General features: G+C 41.5%; 1 protein-coding gene across 8 annotated transcripts in view; it reads left to right on the top strand.

Moving 5' to 3' along the window:
- The window catches only part of Utrn (utrophin), a 555,367-nt gene that overhangs the window by 415,614 nt on the left and 119,192 nt on the right, over positions 1-20,561 (top strand). For all 8 annotated transcript variants that reach the window (XM_045158274.1, XM_045158275.1, XM_045158277.1 and 5 more), the window contains one exon: positions 15,474-15,603. In XM_045158274.1, coding sequence (XP_045014209.1) covers positions 15,474-15,603 — 130 coding nt within the window. The remainder of the gene's footprint in view (positions 1-15,473; positions 15,604-20,561) is intronic.

The raw sequence follows: 20,561 nt of genomic DNA, 5'->3' as shown, positions 1-20,561 counted from the left end.
AAGATGCCGTCATGTGGATGTGGACGCATGGTCAGGGAGAATAGACACGTCGTGAATATTTGAGCTCTGGGAGATCAGGAAAGGTTTGACAGAAGCAGGAAGTCCACGGAAGAAGTAGGAAGTCACTACAGGCTGTTATCCAAACTTCTTAGGGAGCAAATTCTACAAACCATCTCTGAGTGTCTCAGAGTGTGCACTTGAGCGAGAGCCGCCCTCTCTCCCTCCCTCCCTCCCTTTTCCCTCCTCTGTAGAGAAAGACTGGAAGAGAAAGAACATGCACAATCAGGACCTAATGCAGCACCCAGCGATAGAAGGTACCGAGGTATTTGCTAAGGGAAGGTATGCAGGGTGTGTGTGTGTGTGTGTAGGAGTGGTTTAAAGAAAAAAAGACTGTTTTATTACCAAGAGAGTCTGGAAGATTCCTGTCAAGCTTTTAGCATTCACACTCGGTATACTGATTTAGGCTTTATTTTTTGATGTCAGTGGGGTGGAACTGAAATGAATTTATATATTAACCGATATTTAGGGACATTAACTGAAACTTTTACAGCAATATGCACTCTGAAAGGGTTTTTTCCCCCTTTTTTATCTGCATACCAATGAAATGGAATCCTGTTTTTCTCTCCTTTTTGGAGTTTTATTAGTGCCATCAAATTTAATGACTCTTCTGCCCTTTTTTGCTATCATAGTAAAATGACTTCAAATCTATACATGCTGATGTAGCTTTGAAGGGAAGTTGGAAGGGGGAAATAAATCACATCTTAGCAGACTCTCCTTATGTCTATATCATCTCTTTTTTTTCTACTTGTATTCTCCATCTTCTGTTCTACTACTGGTATTCTCTAGTAAGAAGTTATGTGCTTCTTTTGCAACCAAAAGCTCATGAAGCCTGACGTACCCACAAACCAAATTGCTAGGGTTCAGGTTGTGTGTCTAGACACAGCTTCTGCGGCACCCTTTGTATTCACACAGGGCCACTCTTCCTTAACAAGGTCCCTGTTCCTTGTTGAATGCTGCTGTTATGAAATTCTTCCTAACATTTACACAAGGAGGCTCTGCAGTTTCACTTTGCGGGAGTCTCCAAAGGTCCAGCGAGGTCTGCTTGTATCAGGAATGTTTGGATGTGTGCTCTGGCTGTGTAAATCGTTATACCTATGTAACAGCAACTCTGAAGATGGTCTTCAAGCCATCTACAATGGTCTCCACGCTGAGTCACATGCCTGTGTGTCTGAGTGTTGGCTGAGGCCTGGTCTTTGGTGCGCACTTGGGTCTCACTTTCACAGGGACTCACAGACTGTTGTTTCCTGCCCTGTCTCCACGCTGGGCTTGGAAGAGGCCACCCTCTGCTGACTGTCTCCTCATCTCACTGCCACTCTCTTTTTCTGGTCCATTATCCTCACCCTGTCACCTAAAGTGAGCCAGGCCATGTCAACTTCTTTGTACTCAGTGGTTTCTGGGTTTAGATTCTATCTGTGTGCCAACCACTCCCAAATACATGTGTGTCTTTACATGCCACCTCTACGTAGGTATCTAATGAACATCTTTTATTTATCAAGCATTGTAGAGCTGGACTCCAAAACATGTTTCACCCGGGCTTCTCTGTGCCACCTGGTAAAAAGGCTGTTTCAATTATTTAGGTGAAAAATAATCACCTTCAATCCAGGATTTCTTTTTTTTTTTGTAAGATTTTGTTTATTTTATTTATTTATTTGAGAGCAACGGGCAGAGAGAGAAAGATGCATAGAGAGAGAGAGAGAGAGAGAGAAAATGGGTGTGCCAGGGCCTCCAGCCACTGCAAATGAACTCCAGATGAGTATGCCCCCTTGTGCATCTGGCTAATGTGGGTCCTGGGGAATTGAGCCTTGAACAGGGGTCCTTAAGCTTCACAGGCAAGCGCTTAACCACTAAGCCATCTCTCCAGCCCCGATCCAGGCTTTCTTTCTTTCGCTAGGCTATGTATCCTTTGGTTCCCTGTTCAAGGTACAGACTCTGATTTGGCCACTTCTGACCACTTATCTGCTTCTCAGCACAGCTGCCTGTCTGGCACTAATAAAATAGATAGCACTCTGCAGTGGTTCCAAAGCCACAGTCTCCAGAATGGCACACAAAGCCCTGCGTGGCGCTCCCTCGTCCCTGCCTGGCATGCCTCGCTCACTGCAGGCCTCCTCGCATGCTGCATTCTGCCATGCCGGGTCCTCTGCCAAGAATGCTCTCCGCTGGTGCCGGCGTGGCTAACTCCGCCTCTGCTTTTCATGGCCTGCTGGACTTCGCCTTCCCAGCGAAAAGTCGGCCTGCTAGAGAGATCTGCAACCACCTGGCCATCCCTCCTAATCCCTCGCCATCTTCCACTCCCTTCTTTGTCCCCAGCACTCTCCATCTTCCAACATAATTACTTAGTTCTTTTCTAGTTTCTTCTTCTGTACCCAGTACACTGGGTGCTCAATGAACGTTTGGTAAATCTCAGTACAATATATCCAATGGGAAGATGTCTTTTGGTAGCCATGTTCCTTTTGTCTCTTTATCTCTCAATAATTCTTTTATATATTTTTAAAATTTGTTCCTATTCCAAAGAATGTTACATTTTGAAAACATTTCCACTTTATTATTATTATTATTTTTTTGGAGGCAGAGTCTCATGTATCCTATGTTCCCCTTGAACTTGTTATGTAAATGAGGGTGACTTTGAACCCCTGGATTATAGGTGTGGGACACCACATCCAAGATAGGCCATGCTGGGAGTCCAACCAGCTTCTTGCGTGCTGAGCAAGCACTCTACCTATTGAGTCCCTCTCCAATCCCCATTTCTACTTTAAATGTCCAAATCTTTAATAAAAATGATACCTTCCTTGCAGGATCATCCCACAAGACCTAGAGGTACCTTTAATTGCATGAAATATTCAAAACGTACAATTACACTTTAACATTGTAGACGATAAAGAAGGTTTCCTCCCTCCTTTCATCCATTCTTCTCCCCACCCCCTCTTTCTTGAGGTAGGGTCTTGTCACATAGCTCAGGGTAGTAGTAAACTTGTGATTCCATGCTTTAGCCTCAGGACTTAAATTTATAGCTGGATACCACCATGCCTGGCCAAGAAGTTACTTTTTCCCCATCTTAATATTACGTAAATTGCTCAACTCAAAATCAGGAAGGGTCTTTATATGAGGGAAAATGAATTTACAAACCTCTGATTATTGAAGACAGCTTTCAAAACAGAGCCGATGATTTTACCTGGTTGTGCAGAATGCTTCCAGGGTCTTCTGGCATGTGCCTCCTTCCACCCCTAAACTTTTCTAACCATTGCAAACCCTGACAAACACTGGAAGTTCCTCAAACACACGGAGTCCCTTACTCAGTTACTGTCATTGTGCACCACATTTTATGAACATAGCTAGCCTCCAGACATCACTCCGGTCAAGCATCAAGAGCAAATTTTATGTGTTGCTACAGATGATAACTTTATAGCCCAGGTGGGTCTTGATCTCATGAAAATCCTCCTACCTCAGCTTCTTGAGTGCTGGCATTAAAAGGGTGAGCCACAATGCCTAGCCTAATAATGATGTCATATAAGAATAGTAATTTGTCCAAAAGGTCTACTGTCCAACACAGAAACTATAATTAATACATATGTAATTAATAATAGTGTACGATGTTCTTTTAAAATTTTTTGTTTATTTTTTATTTACTTATTTGAGAGCGACAAAGAGAAAGAGACAGATAGAGAGAGAGAATGGGCATGCCAGGGCCTCTAGCCACTGCAGACAAACTCCAGATGTATGCATCCCCTTGTGCATCTGGATAACGTGGGTCCTGGGGAATTGAGCCTCGAACCGGGGTCCTTAGGCTTCACAGCCAAGCACTTATTAACCGCTAAGCCATCTCTCCAGCCCTGATATTCTTGAAAATCATTGAAAGAGTATATGTTAAGTGTTCTCATCACAAAAAGTTATCAGTATGTGAGGTAATGTATATGTTAGTTAGCTAGATTTAGCCATCCATCAGTGTAGACATTATTTTGAAACAATGTGTTATATATGATAAATTTATGTATTGTATTTCTCACTTAATAAGGAGAAAAGGAAATTAAAAATTCTACACTTTAAAATATAGTAATGTTTCAGTGATGTATGGATTCCACTTTATTAGATATTGTTTTTAGGTTTCATTATAATTATGAAAATAATATATTACAGGTTTTATAAAATAAAAGTTAGTTGGGCCTTAGTGGAACAGTTATCCTAGCTTCTTAGGAGTTTGGGGCAGGAAGATCACAGGTTCAAGGCCAATTTGGGCTAGAGAGTGAGTTCAGCACCAGCCTGGGAAATTTAGTGAGACTCTTATCTCAAAATCCAAAGTGAAAAAGAGGGCTGGAGATATAGCTCATTGGTACAGCACTTTCTTATCTTTCACGAGGCCCTGGGTTCACTTGCCCATATGACAGAGATAGATAAATAACATAAAGAAAGAAGCAAGTGAATAATTTAAAAACTGGTCATAAGTTTAGCACTGTTTTCATTATTTCCCTCCTACCTATTCATCATTCACAGGTTTAGTCTGACACATCACTTGTATTCTGTCTTTTCACCTTCAGATTTATTCCTGCTCATTTCTTCACATTGCTCTGTGGTCATTAGCACAATAATTTTTTCAAGGTTACATCCTGGTCCCTAGTGTATCTATACCATAGTGAAACTAAATATTTTCCAGGTGTTGGATAATTAAGGTGCTATCAATTGTTTTAAAAGTCATAGATGATATTGTAATGAACACTTTTGCATTTGTACCTTTTCTGGTTCATTTTTTTAGGAACGATCCCCAAAGGTGATGTTTTTGTCTCACACCTTCCAGCCATGGTAATGACTCCTGATATATTGCCAGTTTATTCTTCCCAAATGACGGAACCAATTTTCTCCCTCCAGCAGTGTACGAAAGTGAAGTATCATTGCACCTTGCCCATGACTTCTCACGTTTGTCCCTTTTTTTTTTTTTAAAAAAAAAGTGGATTCTATATAGTTAGCATCATCAAAACACTAGTATTCCAGAATGGTATGAACATTTTCTTAAAAAAAGTTTACATATTTCTGTCATGGGGGGAAGTATCAAGGCATGTGTTTAGAGGTCAAAGGATAATGTCGAGGTGTCTGCGCTCCACCTTCTTTGAACTGGGGTCTCTTGCCACTGCTGCTGAATTGCCAGATGGTGAAAGAATGTCAGAATAGCTGGTCCAGCTTAATATTCTCCTGGCTCTGCCTCCCATTGGCATAGGAGCTTTGGAATCACAGGTGCACGTGCCATGTTGCATACAGCTTTAGGTGAGTGCCGGGGAATTGGACGTGGACAAGAAGGTTCTACAATCAAGTGCCTTTAACTGCTGAGCCATCTCCCCAGTCCATGGAATGGAAAAGTTTTATTTTCCTTTTATTTTTCTTCTGTTTTTTTTCAGGTAGGGTCTCACTCTAGCCCAGGCTGACCTGGAATTCACTATGTGGTCTCAGGGTGGCCTTAAAGTCATGTTGATCCTCCTACCTCTGCCTCCCGAGTGCTGGGATGGAATGGAAATTTTGAAAGCAGTTTTAGACTGTCCAGCACCTGACCCAACCCTCTCTCATTTCAAAGAGAAGGAAGAAATATGTTGTTTGGTTGTTTGGATGCATTTGCTTTCACCCTGCCTAGAAGGACAGGGAAAAGAGTGTCTATGTTTTGTTGATCTCTGACATTGGAGAAATGTGCTACAGATCACATATATACATATGATATGATGTAACTGACCAGCATTAGCTCCCTGGACCCTTCCTTCACTGTTCTGGAACAGATCAGCTCAGAAATACATTGTATTTATTTCTTTGTTTTCTAAGAAGCCAAAGTTAACATAAATATCATGTGACATAGTTTTATTTATGCTAAATACTTTAACTTATTCATTCATATTAAAATAATGTAGTTTTGGAATAGCTAATTAACTCCAGTTTTCTTGCTGGGGGACAGTTGGTATGTTAGACAGCTTTTTATGAAGATTTATTTTCTTTTATTTATCTATGAGAGAGATAGAGAGAGAATGGGTGCACCAGGGCCTCTAGCCACTACAAATCAACTCCAGATGCATGCTCCACCTTGTGCATTCTGGCTTACTTGTGACCTGGAGAATCAAACCTGGATCCTTAGGCTTCACAGGCAAGTACTTTAACCACTAAGCCATCTCTCCAGCCCTGAGACAGCTTTTTATTGCTGTGACAACAAACCTGGCGTAATGATCATCAAAAGTAGAAAAGTTTGTTTTAGCTCATGGCTTCACAGGTTTCAGTTAATGGGTGGGTGGCCAACTGTTACTGGAGGCCGTGTGATGAGGGAGAGCATCATAGCAGAACAAAACTCCTCACCTTTTGATGGCCAGGAAGCAAAGACAGCAGCAAGAACGGGCCAGGACTCAAACACATTCTCATCTTCTGACCCATAGATCTGTGTGATTCAGGTTGGGGTCGCTTGGCCCTATTCTTTGAGTCTGCTGTGGCATAGTATATCTTGACGGGAGCACGTGGTGAAAGGGGTCTGTTCCATCTCATCGCGGTGGAAGGATACACTCACAACGACCTACTTCCCTTTCCCATAGGCTCCCACCTCCTAAAAGTTCTGGCATGGACCAGCAGTGCCACAGGCTGGTACCTACCGAGGCTTATCCTCTAGGGTAGAATGGGAACTCAACACAAAGTTCTAGCTTATGGGTCATTTAGAGTTCCTTGCCCAATCCGTAGCAACAAACACCAGGCTCCCAGCAGAGGCATTGCAAAGAAGCTCAGTTTTGGATAAGAGCTGAGAATGATAATAAGCATAAATTAGCATCTTCTTATTAGTAACATGCTATTCTACAGTGTCAGATTTATTTATATATTTATTTATTTGGTTTTTCGAGGTGGGGGTCTCACTCTAGCTCAGGCTGACCTGGAATTCACTATGTAGTCTCAGGGTGGCCTTGAACTCACAGTGATCCTCCTACCTCTGCCTCCTGAGTGCTGGGATTAAAGGTGTGCACCACCACACTTGGCTTAATATTGGATATTTTGAATCTATGTTCCTGCTCACCATCTCACCTATGAAGTTATTGCCCTAAGAAGTGTTAGTAACATACTGAAGAATTAAGGGGTGAGACCAGAGAGGCTCATGGTAGGTAAGTTCATGTGTACATGGTACTGATTAGACCATTTCACAGGGCTTTGAGCTGGTTTTTGCTGTTCTACCACAGAATAATTCAACATCTTGATTTCTTATAGAAAACTTTGTGTTGAGTTCCCATTCTACCCTAGAGGATAAGCCTCTGCAAGGTTTCAGTCTGTTGCAGGGGTCTGGCCTGCACGAGAGTCATGGCTGGTAATAGGTGATGTTGCACCTTAGGGGACACCAGTGGACAGAGAACCAAGGTCCATCTGATCCCTCAGGTAGCTGGGATGCAGGTAGCTTTTGAAGAGTCAGGGAGGATGACCCCAGCAGATTTCTTTTATTCTCTCAAGGGCTAGTGAGATTGTTGAGTCTTTAGTTTTCCTTCTTCACTTCCCTTCTAAGTCAGTCTGCCAAGGCACCTCATTTGCTTTTATGTAAATTCATTTATTCACTCACTCACTCAGTCACTTTCCAGAAGGTTTGTAGAGAGCTGATGTCTGTGAAAAGAAGCCAGCCTATCAAGATTTGAAGCATAGGCTTTCTGGATTGCAAAGCCCTGAAGAGAGAGATTTTGATATATTCTGGAAATACATTAAAAAATAAAATAAAAGACTTTGAAGCTTAAAGTTAGAATATATTTGAAATTGAAGCAAGCAAACTGGAAGGGTCTAGATCTTAGTAGGCAGTTTAGAATGTTGTGGACTTTTTAAGCAGGAGCGACAGGATCTGATTTATTTCTAATTTTAATATCACGGTCTAGAAAACGTGAAGAAAAGTGCATCCTAACAAACTTTAGCACCTGCTAAAGAGTTTGGCTGGGGGTTTTAGATGGGAGGAAGGAGTGCGGAGTTGTTAACAGAGATGAGGACGAGCCCCAAGACAACTCCCACAACCTTCTCCCCTAATCTCAGTCCAGGATGAGCTCAGGACAGAAGGGGGCACGGGGGTTGTTGCGCTTCTCCAGCTCTTAGATATCATTTTCTTATGGAGAGACTTATGGGATCCTGTCCAGTCCGCAATGCCAGGAAGAAGCGATCATGTTGCGTGCTTGGCAGCTTCGTGACTGTTACCCTGAGCTGGTGCTATGCTCAGGATGAAAATGAAGAGAAGCTGATGGGCTGCCTATGAGGGTTTCTGACCTGAGCCACACCCTCAGTTCTTTACACCTCCTTATCCCTTAATCCCTGGCCTTGCTACTGTGTTAGAGCAGGTGGGAAGAAATGCACCCCCCCCCCCCCCCCGGCTGTGAAAGGATAAGTGAGAATCTCTGTAGACGTTTAGAGCTGAATAAGCAGCATTACGTTCTCCCTGCCACTCAGAGGAGCAGCAGTGGCTCCATATGTTCCAGAGAGCCAGGGAGGTGGGGCCGAAGGAAGGGACATCCCTCGTAAAGATGACCTTGGGCTCCTAGATATTCTCGTGGAAGTGAGAAGCAACGTTAGTGGCTAAGCTCTGTTGTTTACACTCAGGTCTTTATTCACCTGACATTTCAGGGCTCCAGTCAGTTTAGATGGGCAGATGGGAGGCATGGAATGGCGAGAGGAACTAGAGAGACGAGTTCGCTTTGCTCTTATTTATTCGGCTTCCTCCGTTGCTTTTCCCCAACTTGCCCTGCATATCATTCAGGTCTTTTTTCTCCTCACCAGTTCATGTGCTTTTGCAAAGCTCACATGTTCAGAGGGTTGACCTGTTTTACATATTGGTACATAACAGGCTCTGCAGTGTTCCCTTTGTATCCCTCAGGCTTTTGGCACATACCATATCCTGGCATTATTCTCTTTCTCTCCTTCCCTTTTTACTTTTTAAAATATTTTCATTTACTTATTTGAGAGAGAGAGAAGTTGAATGGCATACCAGGTCCTTTTGCCCCTGAAAACAAACTCCAGATGCTTGTGCTGCTTTGGTCTGGCTTGACATGCATACTGAGGAATTGAACCCTAGCCAGCAGGCTTTGCAAGCAAGTACCTTTAACCACTGAGCCAGACCCCAAGCCTCCTCCCCCTTTCAACTGTAAGTTTCTTATGATTTGGAAATGTGGATTATTAATTATTCTCTCCTTTTATGTCTAGACTGTTTCTTCATATTGTGTATGAGATTGATCTGTTTACATTTCTATCATACACATTTCTAACCCCACCACGGAGAAAAGTTAAACCTTTTTTTAAAAAACTCTGAGACTTGGTTTCACTATGTAGCCCTAACTGGCCTCAAATTTGTAATCCTCCTGCCTCAGTCTCCCAAGTATTGGGATTATAGTTGTGCACCATAAGATTTAGATAATTTAAACAGTTTTTTATGGATGCAAAATAAAACATTTTTGTTGTGTTCTTCATTTGCTAGCCTTGACTCTTGAGGGGTTTGAGATTATATTTCTTTCTACTAATCACCTTATTTGACTGCAGTGGGAGCCCTGACATATCTGTATTTGCACTTTCTCTTTCTCTCTCTCAAATAAATAAATAAATACAGAAATAAGCTTTTTCTTAACAACAAGGTTATTATTCATGTAGCACAAAACTTACCCAATTTAAATATTGTGGTTTAATAACATTTCATACATTGTGTAGCCACCAGCGGCATCTAAGTTTGGAACATGTTTCTTATTCCTAAAGAATCCGAACCCATCTGTAACCTTCAAGCCCCCAGTCCTAAGCGGCCATTGACTCCTTTCTGTCTCTGGGGACTTGCCGAGGGTAGTGGAATCACACGCTGCCAGCGTCCATGCCCAGTTTCTTTCACCGAGCCTGTCTGTGAGGTTCATCCAGTGGTAGTGTTCGTCAGTATTTCACTCCTGTGCGTTGCTTAGATGCATTGTGTGGATGTACCACATTTGTTGTGTGTACACAGAGCTGATGTGCATTTGGGTTGTGTCTACATTTTGACTATTGCATGTAATGCTACTATGAACATTCATGCATATGATTTTATTTGGACACATGTTTTCAGTTCTCTTCTGTGTATACCTAGAGGTGGAACTCCTAGATCATATGGTAACTCTGTGCCTAATATCTTAAGTGGCTACATGCTGGCTCCAGCTCTTTGCATCATCAATAATAGTTGTTATTGTCTGGAAATAGAATTGTTTTCAATGAAAATATGAAGTCATTAAAATACAGAAATTCCAATGAGATTATCTTATACTCATTTAAGATGGCCCACATGTAAGTCATGTGGTACGAGAACTTAAAACTGAATGCCACTTTGTAGCTTTGTGTACAAAACAATTCACTGGAGCCTAATTACCTTATCATTAATGTTCACCAGGTGGTTGGGAAATGCAGCCTTTCTTTTTATGTCTAATTGAGAGTTAAAAGGTGGTGAGATGATTATTTGTGTAATGTTGTGGAAAGTTAAATCCATTTCTGACATGCAATTAAATATAATTGAGATAGGACAAATTGAATAACAACATTAAATTTGAAAAACAGGGTGTGAACAGTTATGATTAAGTGTAACTTCTGTAGGACAGTGGGGAATGAGTGGGCATTGAGGTCAGAGTCCAGCATTGTTATTTGCTTAGAGTGGTTCCCACCTGCCTGCCCTTGCTGCCACACTTCCCCACCAAAGCATATCAAAAGAATTCATAGACATTACCCAACAAGCATCTTGTGCAAAGGGATTTTTTTTTTTTTTGTAAACAAGTGCTGGAGTTTAATGTGGTCAGGAAGGAAAATGCTTCTGTGGGGGCTTTCTCAGACTCAGTCTTAGTTTTTATTAATCTAGGAGAGGCAACAGCATTATATGATAAATATAGATCTGATAGTCATTCCTGAACCCAATTGTCTGGGTCTTCCATGGATTACTTTAGCTCATTATTAATTGTGAGATATGTAAGAGCCCATCTGCGGTCTTTTTGACTTTATCTCCGCCTGAATTTTGTGCCTCGGTGAACATCTTGTATATGACCCAATGCTAAGAGATGTGTGCTTCTTGTGGTGTGCACCCTGTGAGCTTCCTTCCTACTCCTTGTGGTGGGATAAAACTCTTCTGTCTCTCCGCGAAACTCGTATTGGGCACCAACCTTCACTAAGCAGCACTTCAGAGCAGAATTGGATAGCTGGTTTAGTGCAATGAGAAATCCAGGGCAAGTCCCCTGAGCTTACCCTGTATCTGAGAAAGAGAAAGGTTAGACAGTAATCGTAACAACAGAATACTTTTCCTTGCAAAGAAGAGCTCACGGGTCTGAGGAACACCAAGAAAGTGTCCCACAGCAATGGGACAGATGAACTGCTATTAAATATGGTAGGCGGTTGAAGGTGTGAAGGAACCTCTAATGGGCATGTCTGGGGAAAGAGCTCTCTAAGTACATTTGGCTAAAAATATTCTCTATTGTAAGAATACCGGTACATAATTGATAAAAATCTCATTCATGAAGCCGGGCGTGGTGGCGCATACCTTTAATCCCAGTACTCAGGAGGCAGACGTAGGAGGATCATTGTGAGTTCGAGGCCACCCTGAGACTACATAGTTAATTCCAGGTCAGGCTGGACTAGAATTAAACCGTACCTCGAAAAACAAAAAAAATTTAAAAAACTAAAAAATAAAAATAAAAATCTCATTTGCGTGAGGAGCTGATCATTTAGTTTTCTCAGTACCCTTTCAATGATGAGTATTTATTTCCATGTCGATGATTAGTCCCTCCTTGGCCCACTTCCCTCCCATAGCCATGTGCAGAAGAGTTTGTGGACTGAACAGTCCAGAACTCATCGGGAATACTGGATGCTCAAGTCACATCTCCTTTCTCCATGTGTGATCTGGACGCACTGTGTGGCATACGCCCCCTAAACACTTTGTATTTCCGGAGGACCACACCGCTTCAGCTCTTCCTAGTCAGGTTCTTTCTTTCATGTTGCATCTTTTCTCTATTTTAACTTCTTTTTTTTTTTTGTCAATTTCAAGACTGTAATTATGATAAAATAAAAATTACATAAATCTACCATTTTAATAAGATAATGAATTTAGTTCTATATTATATACTTACTTAAAATCTATAATTATATCTATTATAGTTGTAATTATAATTATAATCTAAAATCTATAATCTATATGTTTGTCAAGTGTTAGCTATGTACATACTCTTCCCCATCATTATCTGTTGGGTTTTCTAGTCTCTGTTCTGTGCTGACTTCAGAGCACCGCCCTGGGTCTCATTCTGGTTGGATGAGCCAAAGGGAAGAGGTGGGCTAGATCTTCTTGTCAGCAGCTTGTGTGCAAATGGGTCCCTTCCTGATACTTCCTCTCCCAGAGAGAAATCCTGGCTCATCACTATAAGAATCTTTCCAGTTCCTGTATTTACTGGTAATACTTAGTTTAGGCCTTCAACTACCTCAGGACTTTACATAAATAAATGAACAAACAAACAAACAATAATCATGTTTGAAGACTCTGTTTTTCATTGCTATTTGTTTTAAAGCAACAGGATTTTTTACATCATCAGTTTATATTTCCAGTTGGCTTTAGAAGTAAAACTAGGAGTGTTTTTTTTGTTTTGTTTTGTTTTGGTTTTGGTTTTTCAAAGTAGGGTCTCACTCTAGCTCTGGCTGACCTGGAATTCACTCTGTATTCTCAGGGTGGCCTCGAACTCTCGGTGATCCTCCTACCTCTGTCTCCTGAGAGCTGGGATTAAAGGCGTGCGCCACTACACCTGGTTTAGGAGTGTTTTTAATCCTTCTAAGCTCTACTATCCAACCTTTTGACATTATGACATGATATTGTCATCTGCAAATGTGTTGGGCCACATTTATAGCTATCCTGGGATGCATGAGGTCTATAGGCTGTAGGTTGGTCATGCCTGACAGAATTTCTGGATAAGTACACTGTAATCTTAGAAAAAGAATGGCTCCAGGGCTGGAGAGATGGCTTAGCGGTTAAGCGCTTGCCTGTGAAGCTGGAGGACCCGGTTCGAGGCTCGATTCCCCAGGACCCATGTTAGCCAGATGCACAAGGGAACACACGTGTCTGGAGTTCATGTACAGTGGCTGCAGGCCCAGGCTCCCCCATTCTCTCTGTCCCTCCCTCCCTCTTTCTCTTTGTGTCTGTCACTCTTAAATAAATAAATTAATTAATTAATGTAGTCATTTCATGCCATTGACTGGGGAGTTTGTTGATGTGCATTTATTTCATTGTCAGTCTTTGATTTGATAAGTACATATACACATAAAAGCATATATGGACTTAGAGGAAAAGGTTTTATTTCAACCTGTATCTTAAATATTATCACTGGTATATTGATTGGTTATTTTGGTGTATCATACTTTTATTTTCTGAGTTTTTGTCATAAAAGTAATAAGGCACAGAGTTCAAAAATTAAACACCATTTGACTTTTCATAAAGGCATTTTAGGGCTGCAGAGATGGATTAGCAGTTAAGGCATTTACCTGCAAAGCCAAAGGACCCAGGTTCAATTCCCTAGGAACCACATAAGCCAGATGCCCAAGGTGGTGCATGCATCTTGAATTCATTTGCAGTGGCTGGAAGCCCTGGAACACCCATTGTCTCTCTCGCCCTGTCTTTCTCTCTCCCTCCCTCACCTTCTCTCTTTCTCTCAATAAATAAATAAAAATAAAAAATATTTAAAAAAACATTTTATCACTTTGTTTCTGACTATTCCTTGATAGCTATCCTCTTTCCTCTTGACCTGGAACAGTCCCTTTCAAATCCATTACCAGTGTTTTTCTGGTGTCTAACTGTATGTCTTTACACAAGATATAACTTTTTAAAAGTTATTTATTTATTTAGTGTGTGTATACATGTGTATGCACACACTTGTGTTTGTGTACATGAGGGTGCACACACTGCAATAGAGAGGTCAGAAGACACACTTTTGAGGTTGGTCCTTGCCTTCCTTGTCCGTTGAGTCTGGGTCTCATTATTTATCCCTTCATTGGTCAGTTCCTGGGAAGCTCTTCAGTTCCCTCGTCCCGTCTCCCTGTAGGCACACTAGGATTTCAGAAGCCAGCCACAGCTTCTGGGGCCTGGGGATCCACTCAGGATTTATGCAACAAACTCTTTATCCACGGAACCAACTTCCTGCACAACTTTGGAAAAGTTTTTTGATTGAAAGATAAGGACTTAGCCTGCAAATGAACTGCATCAAACAGTATTAAAATTAGTTATGCACCAAAGGAAAGATCATATTGATTCAAAGAAGAGCAAAGAGCAGTGTTTTAGGAGGACAAAAAAAAAAACATTTCCCTGTGTTTTCATAGTACATTACTATGCAATTGCACTGTAAGCAAAATATTAGATAAAACCAGAAGGTGTTGGATGTGTATAATTTTAAAAGATCACAACATTATTATCCACAACTTGGTTTAGCTGCAGTGTTAAGGTGTAGCAAGTGAGAAACCTTCATGTGCTGTCTTTTCTGGCCATCCATGCAGGACTTTGGTGGTTTACAAGCCCTCGCCAATTAGAATCTTAATCACCAAGCATTTGGTTGGAGCAAGGGTGAAAGTTTAGCCCTACTTAAAAAGAACAAACGTGCTAAAGACCGGCTGTTGGGAGAATTATAGACTTATGTGAACAATCTTACAGGGAAAAATAGTAATTGCCTCAGCGTGAGAGATGGAACATATTTTAAGATAATTGGAGACTGTTTTTTAAGTGTTCTCTTTGGTTTAGTTTTGATTTCACGTACTTTAATTTATTTTTATCTCTTAATTTTTTTCTTAATGTATTTGAAAGAATGTAAAACACTTCTGAGGATCTCATTACTACTTGTGAAATTACTTTTCTTCTGAATCATTGGATGCAATTTTTTTTTGGCCAGTCTTAAAGAAAAAAGTATCTTAGAACAAACTATGATATTTTAGCAGCTTGACATGAGAGGAGCTTCTAAAATTGTAATTTTGTAAGTTTATGTGCAATGTAACAATCTTCCACAGGCGACTCTTTTAAAGCTTTTCCTCTTCCTTCCTCCTCTCCCTCCTTCCCTAGCTCCTTTCCTTTATTCCTTCTGGCTCCATACTTAAGTTCTACAACAATCTTCGGCTTTTGTTTTTTGAGGTAGAGTCTTACTCTAGTCCAGGTTGACCTGAAATTCACTATGGAGTCTCAGGGTGGCCTTGAACTCATGGCAATCCTCCTACCTCTGCCTCCCGAATGCTGGGATGAAAGGTGTGCGCCACCATGCCCGGCTCAATCTTTGACTTTTATTTTTTTTTTCCATATCTATAAGACTTGAAGTTTTTCGCTTCTAACTTGGCCTAAATACTGGTTGCTAATCATTCCCATCCCACCTACAGATATAGTCAGAAATAATCACCATTTGATGAACTCTTGGGCTGACTTACAATTTCAACTTCTGCTTCTCTTTGCAAAGGCACTGAGGCGTGAGTTAAAGGAGAAAGAACAGTCTGTCCTGAACGCCATTGACCAAGCTCGAGTGTTCCTGGCTGATCAGCCCATAGAGGCCCCTGACCAACCACGGAAGAACCTCCAATCAGAACCAGGTGAGACTGGATTCTTTAACATGTCATCAAAAACACATTTTAGGAGAACAAAAACCCACACTCAACTGGACATTTTCTTGCAGCCCTCAAGAGCTGAGGTTTAACACTTTTCTTCTGAGGAACTTTTCATCAAGTTAGCCATCGTTTTATAAGTTTCCAGATTCTTAACTAAAGAAAAGGAAATTGTGGAATTCCCCAGAGTATCATTTCAATAGGAACATAGCAGAAAATTGAGTTAATCTAAAGAAGCATACTGCAACTACAAAATGTTTTTCTTATGAAATAAAGCCATATGTTTCTCATATGAAAAAAAGGCTTACAAAATAATTCCAAGTACTATATTATTGGCAAAAGGCGTAATAAATATGTAAACTACTTAAATACCTATGAAATAAGATTTTTGAAAAACTTGTGTTGACATGAGACCATAAAGTCCCTTTCTTCTATGGGCAGTCAATGGCATTTAATTAAAAAGTTGACAAACTAGCTGGATGTGATGGCACACGACCTTAATCCCAGCATTTGGGAGGCAGTGACAGGGGGATCGCCATGATTTCAAAGCCACCCTGAGACTACTGAGTGAATTCCAGGTCAGCCTGGGCTAGAGTGCAACCCTTCCTCAATCCTCCACCTACAAAAAAAAAAAAAAAAAAAAAAATCTAACAAACTACCGCTTGGGAGATGGCTCAGTGTTTCAAGATGCTTGCTTAACAAAGCCTGCTGGCCTTGGTCGATTCCCCAGTACCCACGTGAAACCAGACTCACAAAATGGCACATAAGTCTGGAGTTCATTTCTAGTGGCAAGACGCCCTGTCACACTTATTCTGTCCTCCCTCAGATAGATAAATTGCTAGATAGGTTGACAGATAGATAATATAGAAGCTTAGAATTTTAAAAAGAGATTTCTAAAAAACACACACACACACACACACACACACACACACACACACACACAAAAACGACAAGCCATACAGCATTTCTGTGGTTCAGTTTAAAACAGGAACAATCTTCCTAGCAAATGGCACTGTGCTACATAGTGAACTCAAGAGAACATTGGTAGTGCATCTATTTGGACTGTTGATAAAAGCTGGACTTTTTTTAAACAAAAACATAAACACAAGTATTTTCCATTACTTCACAGAGGAAATAGCAGGCATGCAAGAGTGCCTGGAACTGTGCCCCGTCGTGGGAACCGTAAGCGTTCATTAGCTGTGAGGTAGAAGCACTTCTCTGACTGTCACTGGATCAGACTCTGACCCGTGCGCCCATGACGTTGTTGTACTGAGCTTCCCTCACGGATGCTCTCGTTCAGTATGAAGCAACGTCCCCTCAAAGCAGGCGTGAGTTCCTCCACTCATTCAACCAAACCGTACTGTGTCCTTGTACCTCACACCATGCACCTGGAGCATACTTAATGTCTTTCCCAAAGTCACCATTTTTTTTTGTGCTTTAACACATTTTACTTGTTTATTTTTTGAGAGAAAGAAGCAAAGAATGGGCATACCAGTGTCTTCAGCCATTGCAAATGAATTCCAGACACATGCACCACCTTATGCATCTGGCTTATTATGTGGGTGCTGGGGGATTGAACCTGGGTCCTTAGGGTTCACATGCAAGTGACTTAACCACTAAGCTATCGTTCCAGTCCAACATCACTTTTATCTTCTGCTAGTGCTCCATGATAATTTGGACTTTGCCTGCTGGGAAACCACATCTTTATGGAATCTCCCATCTCTCCTCAAACCCCAGTCTGAAAAGCCCTAGCAGTGATTGTTTCTGTCTTTGAAAGCGTAGTTCTGAGTAGAGTTGGCAGTCAGCTTCTTTCCTTCCTGCGTCTGTGGACTCAGACAATATGGGCGGAAATTATTAGAAAAAAGTTACATTTTTTATAAAATTATTTTTATTTATTTATTTGAAAGTGACAGAGAAAGAAGCAGATAGAGACACAGAGAGAATGGGCGCGCCAGGGCCTCCAGCCACTGCAAACGAACTCCAGACGCGTGCACCCCCTTGTGCATCTGGCTAACGTGGGTCCTGGGGAATCAAACCTCGAACTGGGTTCTTAGGATTCATAGGCAAGCACTTAACTACTGAGCCATCTCTCCAGCCCAAAAGTTACATTTTTTATAATAAATGTAGGCTTATTTCTCTCATCATTGTTCCCAAGCAATACAGAATAGCAGCTATTTACCTAGCATTTCCACTGGATAAGGTGTTTTAAGTCATATAGACTTGACTGAAAGTATACAGGAGGAAGTGTATATGTTATATGAAAATACTGTGACATTGTACATAAAGCATGGTTTTACATTTTTAAGCTCTGGAGGAAAAATAATTTCACATGTCTTACATTATTTTAAGTCTTCTTTGAGACTTCTTTCTGTATTTATTTTGTCCAAGGCAGGGTCTCAGTCTAGCCAAGGCTGACCTGAAACTCATTCTGCAGCCCCATGATGACCTTGAACTCATGGTGTTCATACTACCTCAGCCTTCTGAATTCCGGGACTCCCTGGCCGAGACGACTTTTCTTAACCTTCTTGCCTCCCCCAGGACTTTGCAGGGAGGTGAGGAGTCCCTTTCACAATGTTCCAGGTGTGCCTGTTGCCACAAGCTTCCCTTGACGAGTAAGAGTCCCTGTGACTTCTTAGTTTCATGTTAGGCTCCGGAGATTGCCAAGTCTCATGTTCAAATACCACATGGGGGAGGATGGGGAAAGAAAACAGTTGTATCACTTTAACTTCCTGAGTGCTTGTGGGTTTGCTTTGCTTTACGGTTACTGATTTTCATACCTTCTCCTTCCTTGGTATTATTTTCTGTAATGGGAGCTGATTTTACCTGCTGTTAAAAGCAGATGGAAGGGCCGAAGTGATGGCCTAGCGGTTAAGGAGCTTGCCTGCAAAGCCTAAAGACCCATGCTTAATTCTCTAGGTTCCACATACACAAGACGCACAAGGTGATACAAGCACAAGGCCACACGTGCACACAAGGGGGCACAAGTGTCTGGGGTTTGACTGCAGTGGCTGGAGGCCCTGGTGTGCCAGTTCTCTCTGTTATTAAAAAAAAAAACAGCAGCTGGGAGTGGTGGTGCACGCCTTTAATCCCAACCCTTGGGATGCAGAGGTAGGAGGATCACCATGAGTTCAAGGTCAGCCTGGGCTAGAGTGAGACCCCACATTAAAAAAAAAAAAAAAAAGAAAGAAAATGTCCATGCTGTTGGGCTTGAAAGGAAATTATCCATAATAGCTTTTATACTTTGTTGCTTTTATACTTTTATACTTTGTTGCTTACCGAAAGTGATGTGCAGCTGCTAGTGGAAGTGGAGAATATTTGAACATTAGTCATCCTGTATGATTCTGAAGTCCTGAATGGTGGAGGCATTAGCACTAGTAGAAATCCTATTATGCTTTTTCAGTTCCATTTAATAAGCATTTTTGAATACACTGTATTGTGCCCTTGGGCACCAAAATGTAGCTGTCTCTTTTCCTTTTAATTCTAGAAAATACTTTTGTCCATTATTTTTTCCTTCAATGCCTTTTTTCTCCTCTAAACTCCTTTTATTCCCATTTTCCAGTTATCAACATTATCGATTAACGTGTTTCATATATTTTTAGAATATTTGAAAAGCAAAAGTACCTTCCGTTAGTCATCATACTTTGCTAAGGCCCTTTCAGTATTTTCTTAATTGGTATCTCTAAAGTGGTATTGGCATTATTAAAGGCACTCAAGTGATTTTTCCAGAACACTGCGCTTGTTCTGAACGGGTCTGGGCTCCTTCTGACACCGAATGTTCCCCAGATCCTTGACCTCAGCTCTCTTTTCTATACTTGCTCGTTGTTGAACGCTAGACTTCTCTTGATGTTTGCAGTCATGATCTGCCTGGCCCATGTCCTGTTGCCAGCCCTGCCAATTTTGCCTGTGGTCCCTCCTACCCAATTTTCCAACTCTTTGATTATTTGTCATCACTCATCCTGCCTTCACTCAGGCTGGCCTCTGTGTCTGCCTGAGCAGGCTTCCTGTCTGAGCACATCTGTGATGCCCTGGCACCTGGTCCCACTCTAGCATGGTACCAGTATGCATGGTAGCAGCTAACCCCTTCCTGGTGCTTTAGTGACTTACCATTTATTGAAATTCTGAATGTGAAAAATAAAATAAAATAACGATCTGAGCCTCCAAGAAAGATATGACAAAGAGAAGATAGTCATAGATGTTGCTCTTGGCTCACAAGCAAGCGATCAAGTACCCTCACTCTCCCCGTTTATACAGTGTTGTAACTCTTGAACTTGGGGTGCAGTGAGTTATGGGTAATTAGCAAAGTAGAAGTGACAAGTCAGGGAACAGGTTGGCAGTGAAGAGGGGCCTTAATAGTCTGATGGCAATGAGGACCAGAAAACTGTAGAGAGGACGACTGAGACATGTAAAATACAACAAGCCAGAATAATCTTTGGGGCTGTGTATAACAAGAAGAAATGGAATCCATGAATTAGGGGCTATTTGTGAAAGGCTGAATTCATTCAAAGAAGGTATTAGGGGATGGAGAGATGGCTTAGTGGTTAAAGGTGCTTGCTTGCAAAGCCTGAAGGCCTGGGTTCAATTTCCCAGTACCCACATAAAGCCAGATACACAAAGTGGTACATCCATCTGGAGTCATTTGTGGTGGTTGGAGGCCCTGGCATGCTGATACTCTCACTCTCTCTCTCTTTCAAATAAATGAATTAATTAATTAAAAGATAGGCCGGGTGTGGTGGCACATGCCTTTAATCCCAGCACTTGGGAGGCAGGGGTAGGAGGGTCGACCTGAGTTTGAGGCCAGCCTGAGACTATGTAGTGGATTACAGGTTAGCTTGGGCTAGAGTGAGACCTTACCTTGAAAATCCAAAATAAATAAATAATAAATGAATAAATACATTAAAAGGTAGTCAGGAGACAGAGGTATGGGGATCACTGTGAATAGGAGGCTA

Source organism: Jaculus jaculus, chromosome 9 (assembly GCF_020740685.1).
Source record: "Jaculus jaculus isolate mJacJac1 chromosome 9, mJacJac1.mat.Y.cur, whole genome shotgun sequence".
Lineage (NCBI taxonomy): Eukaryota > Metazoa > Chordata > Mammalia > Rodentia > Dipodidae > Jaculus > Jaculus jaculus.
This window is presented reverse-complemented; position numbering and strand designations above follow the sequence as displayed.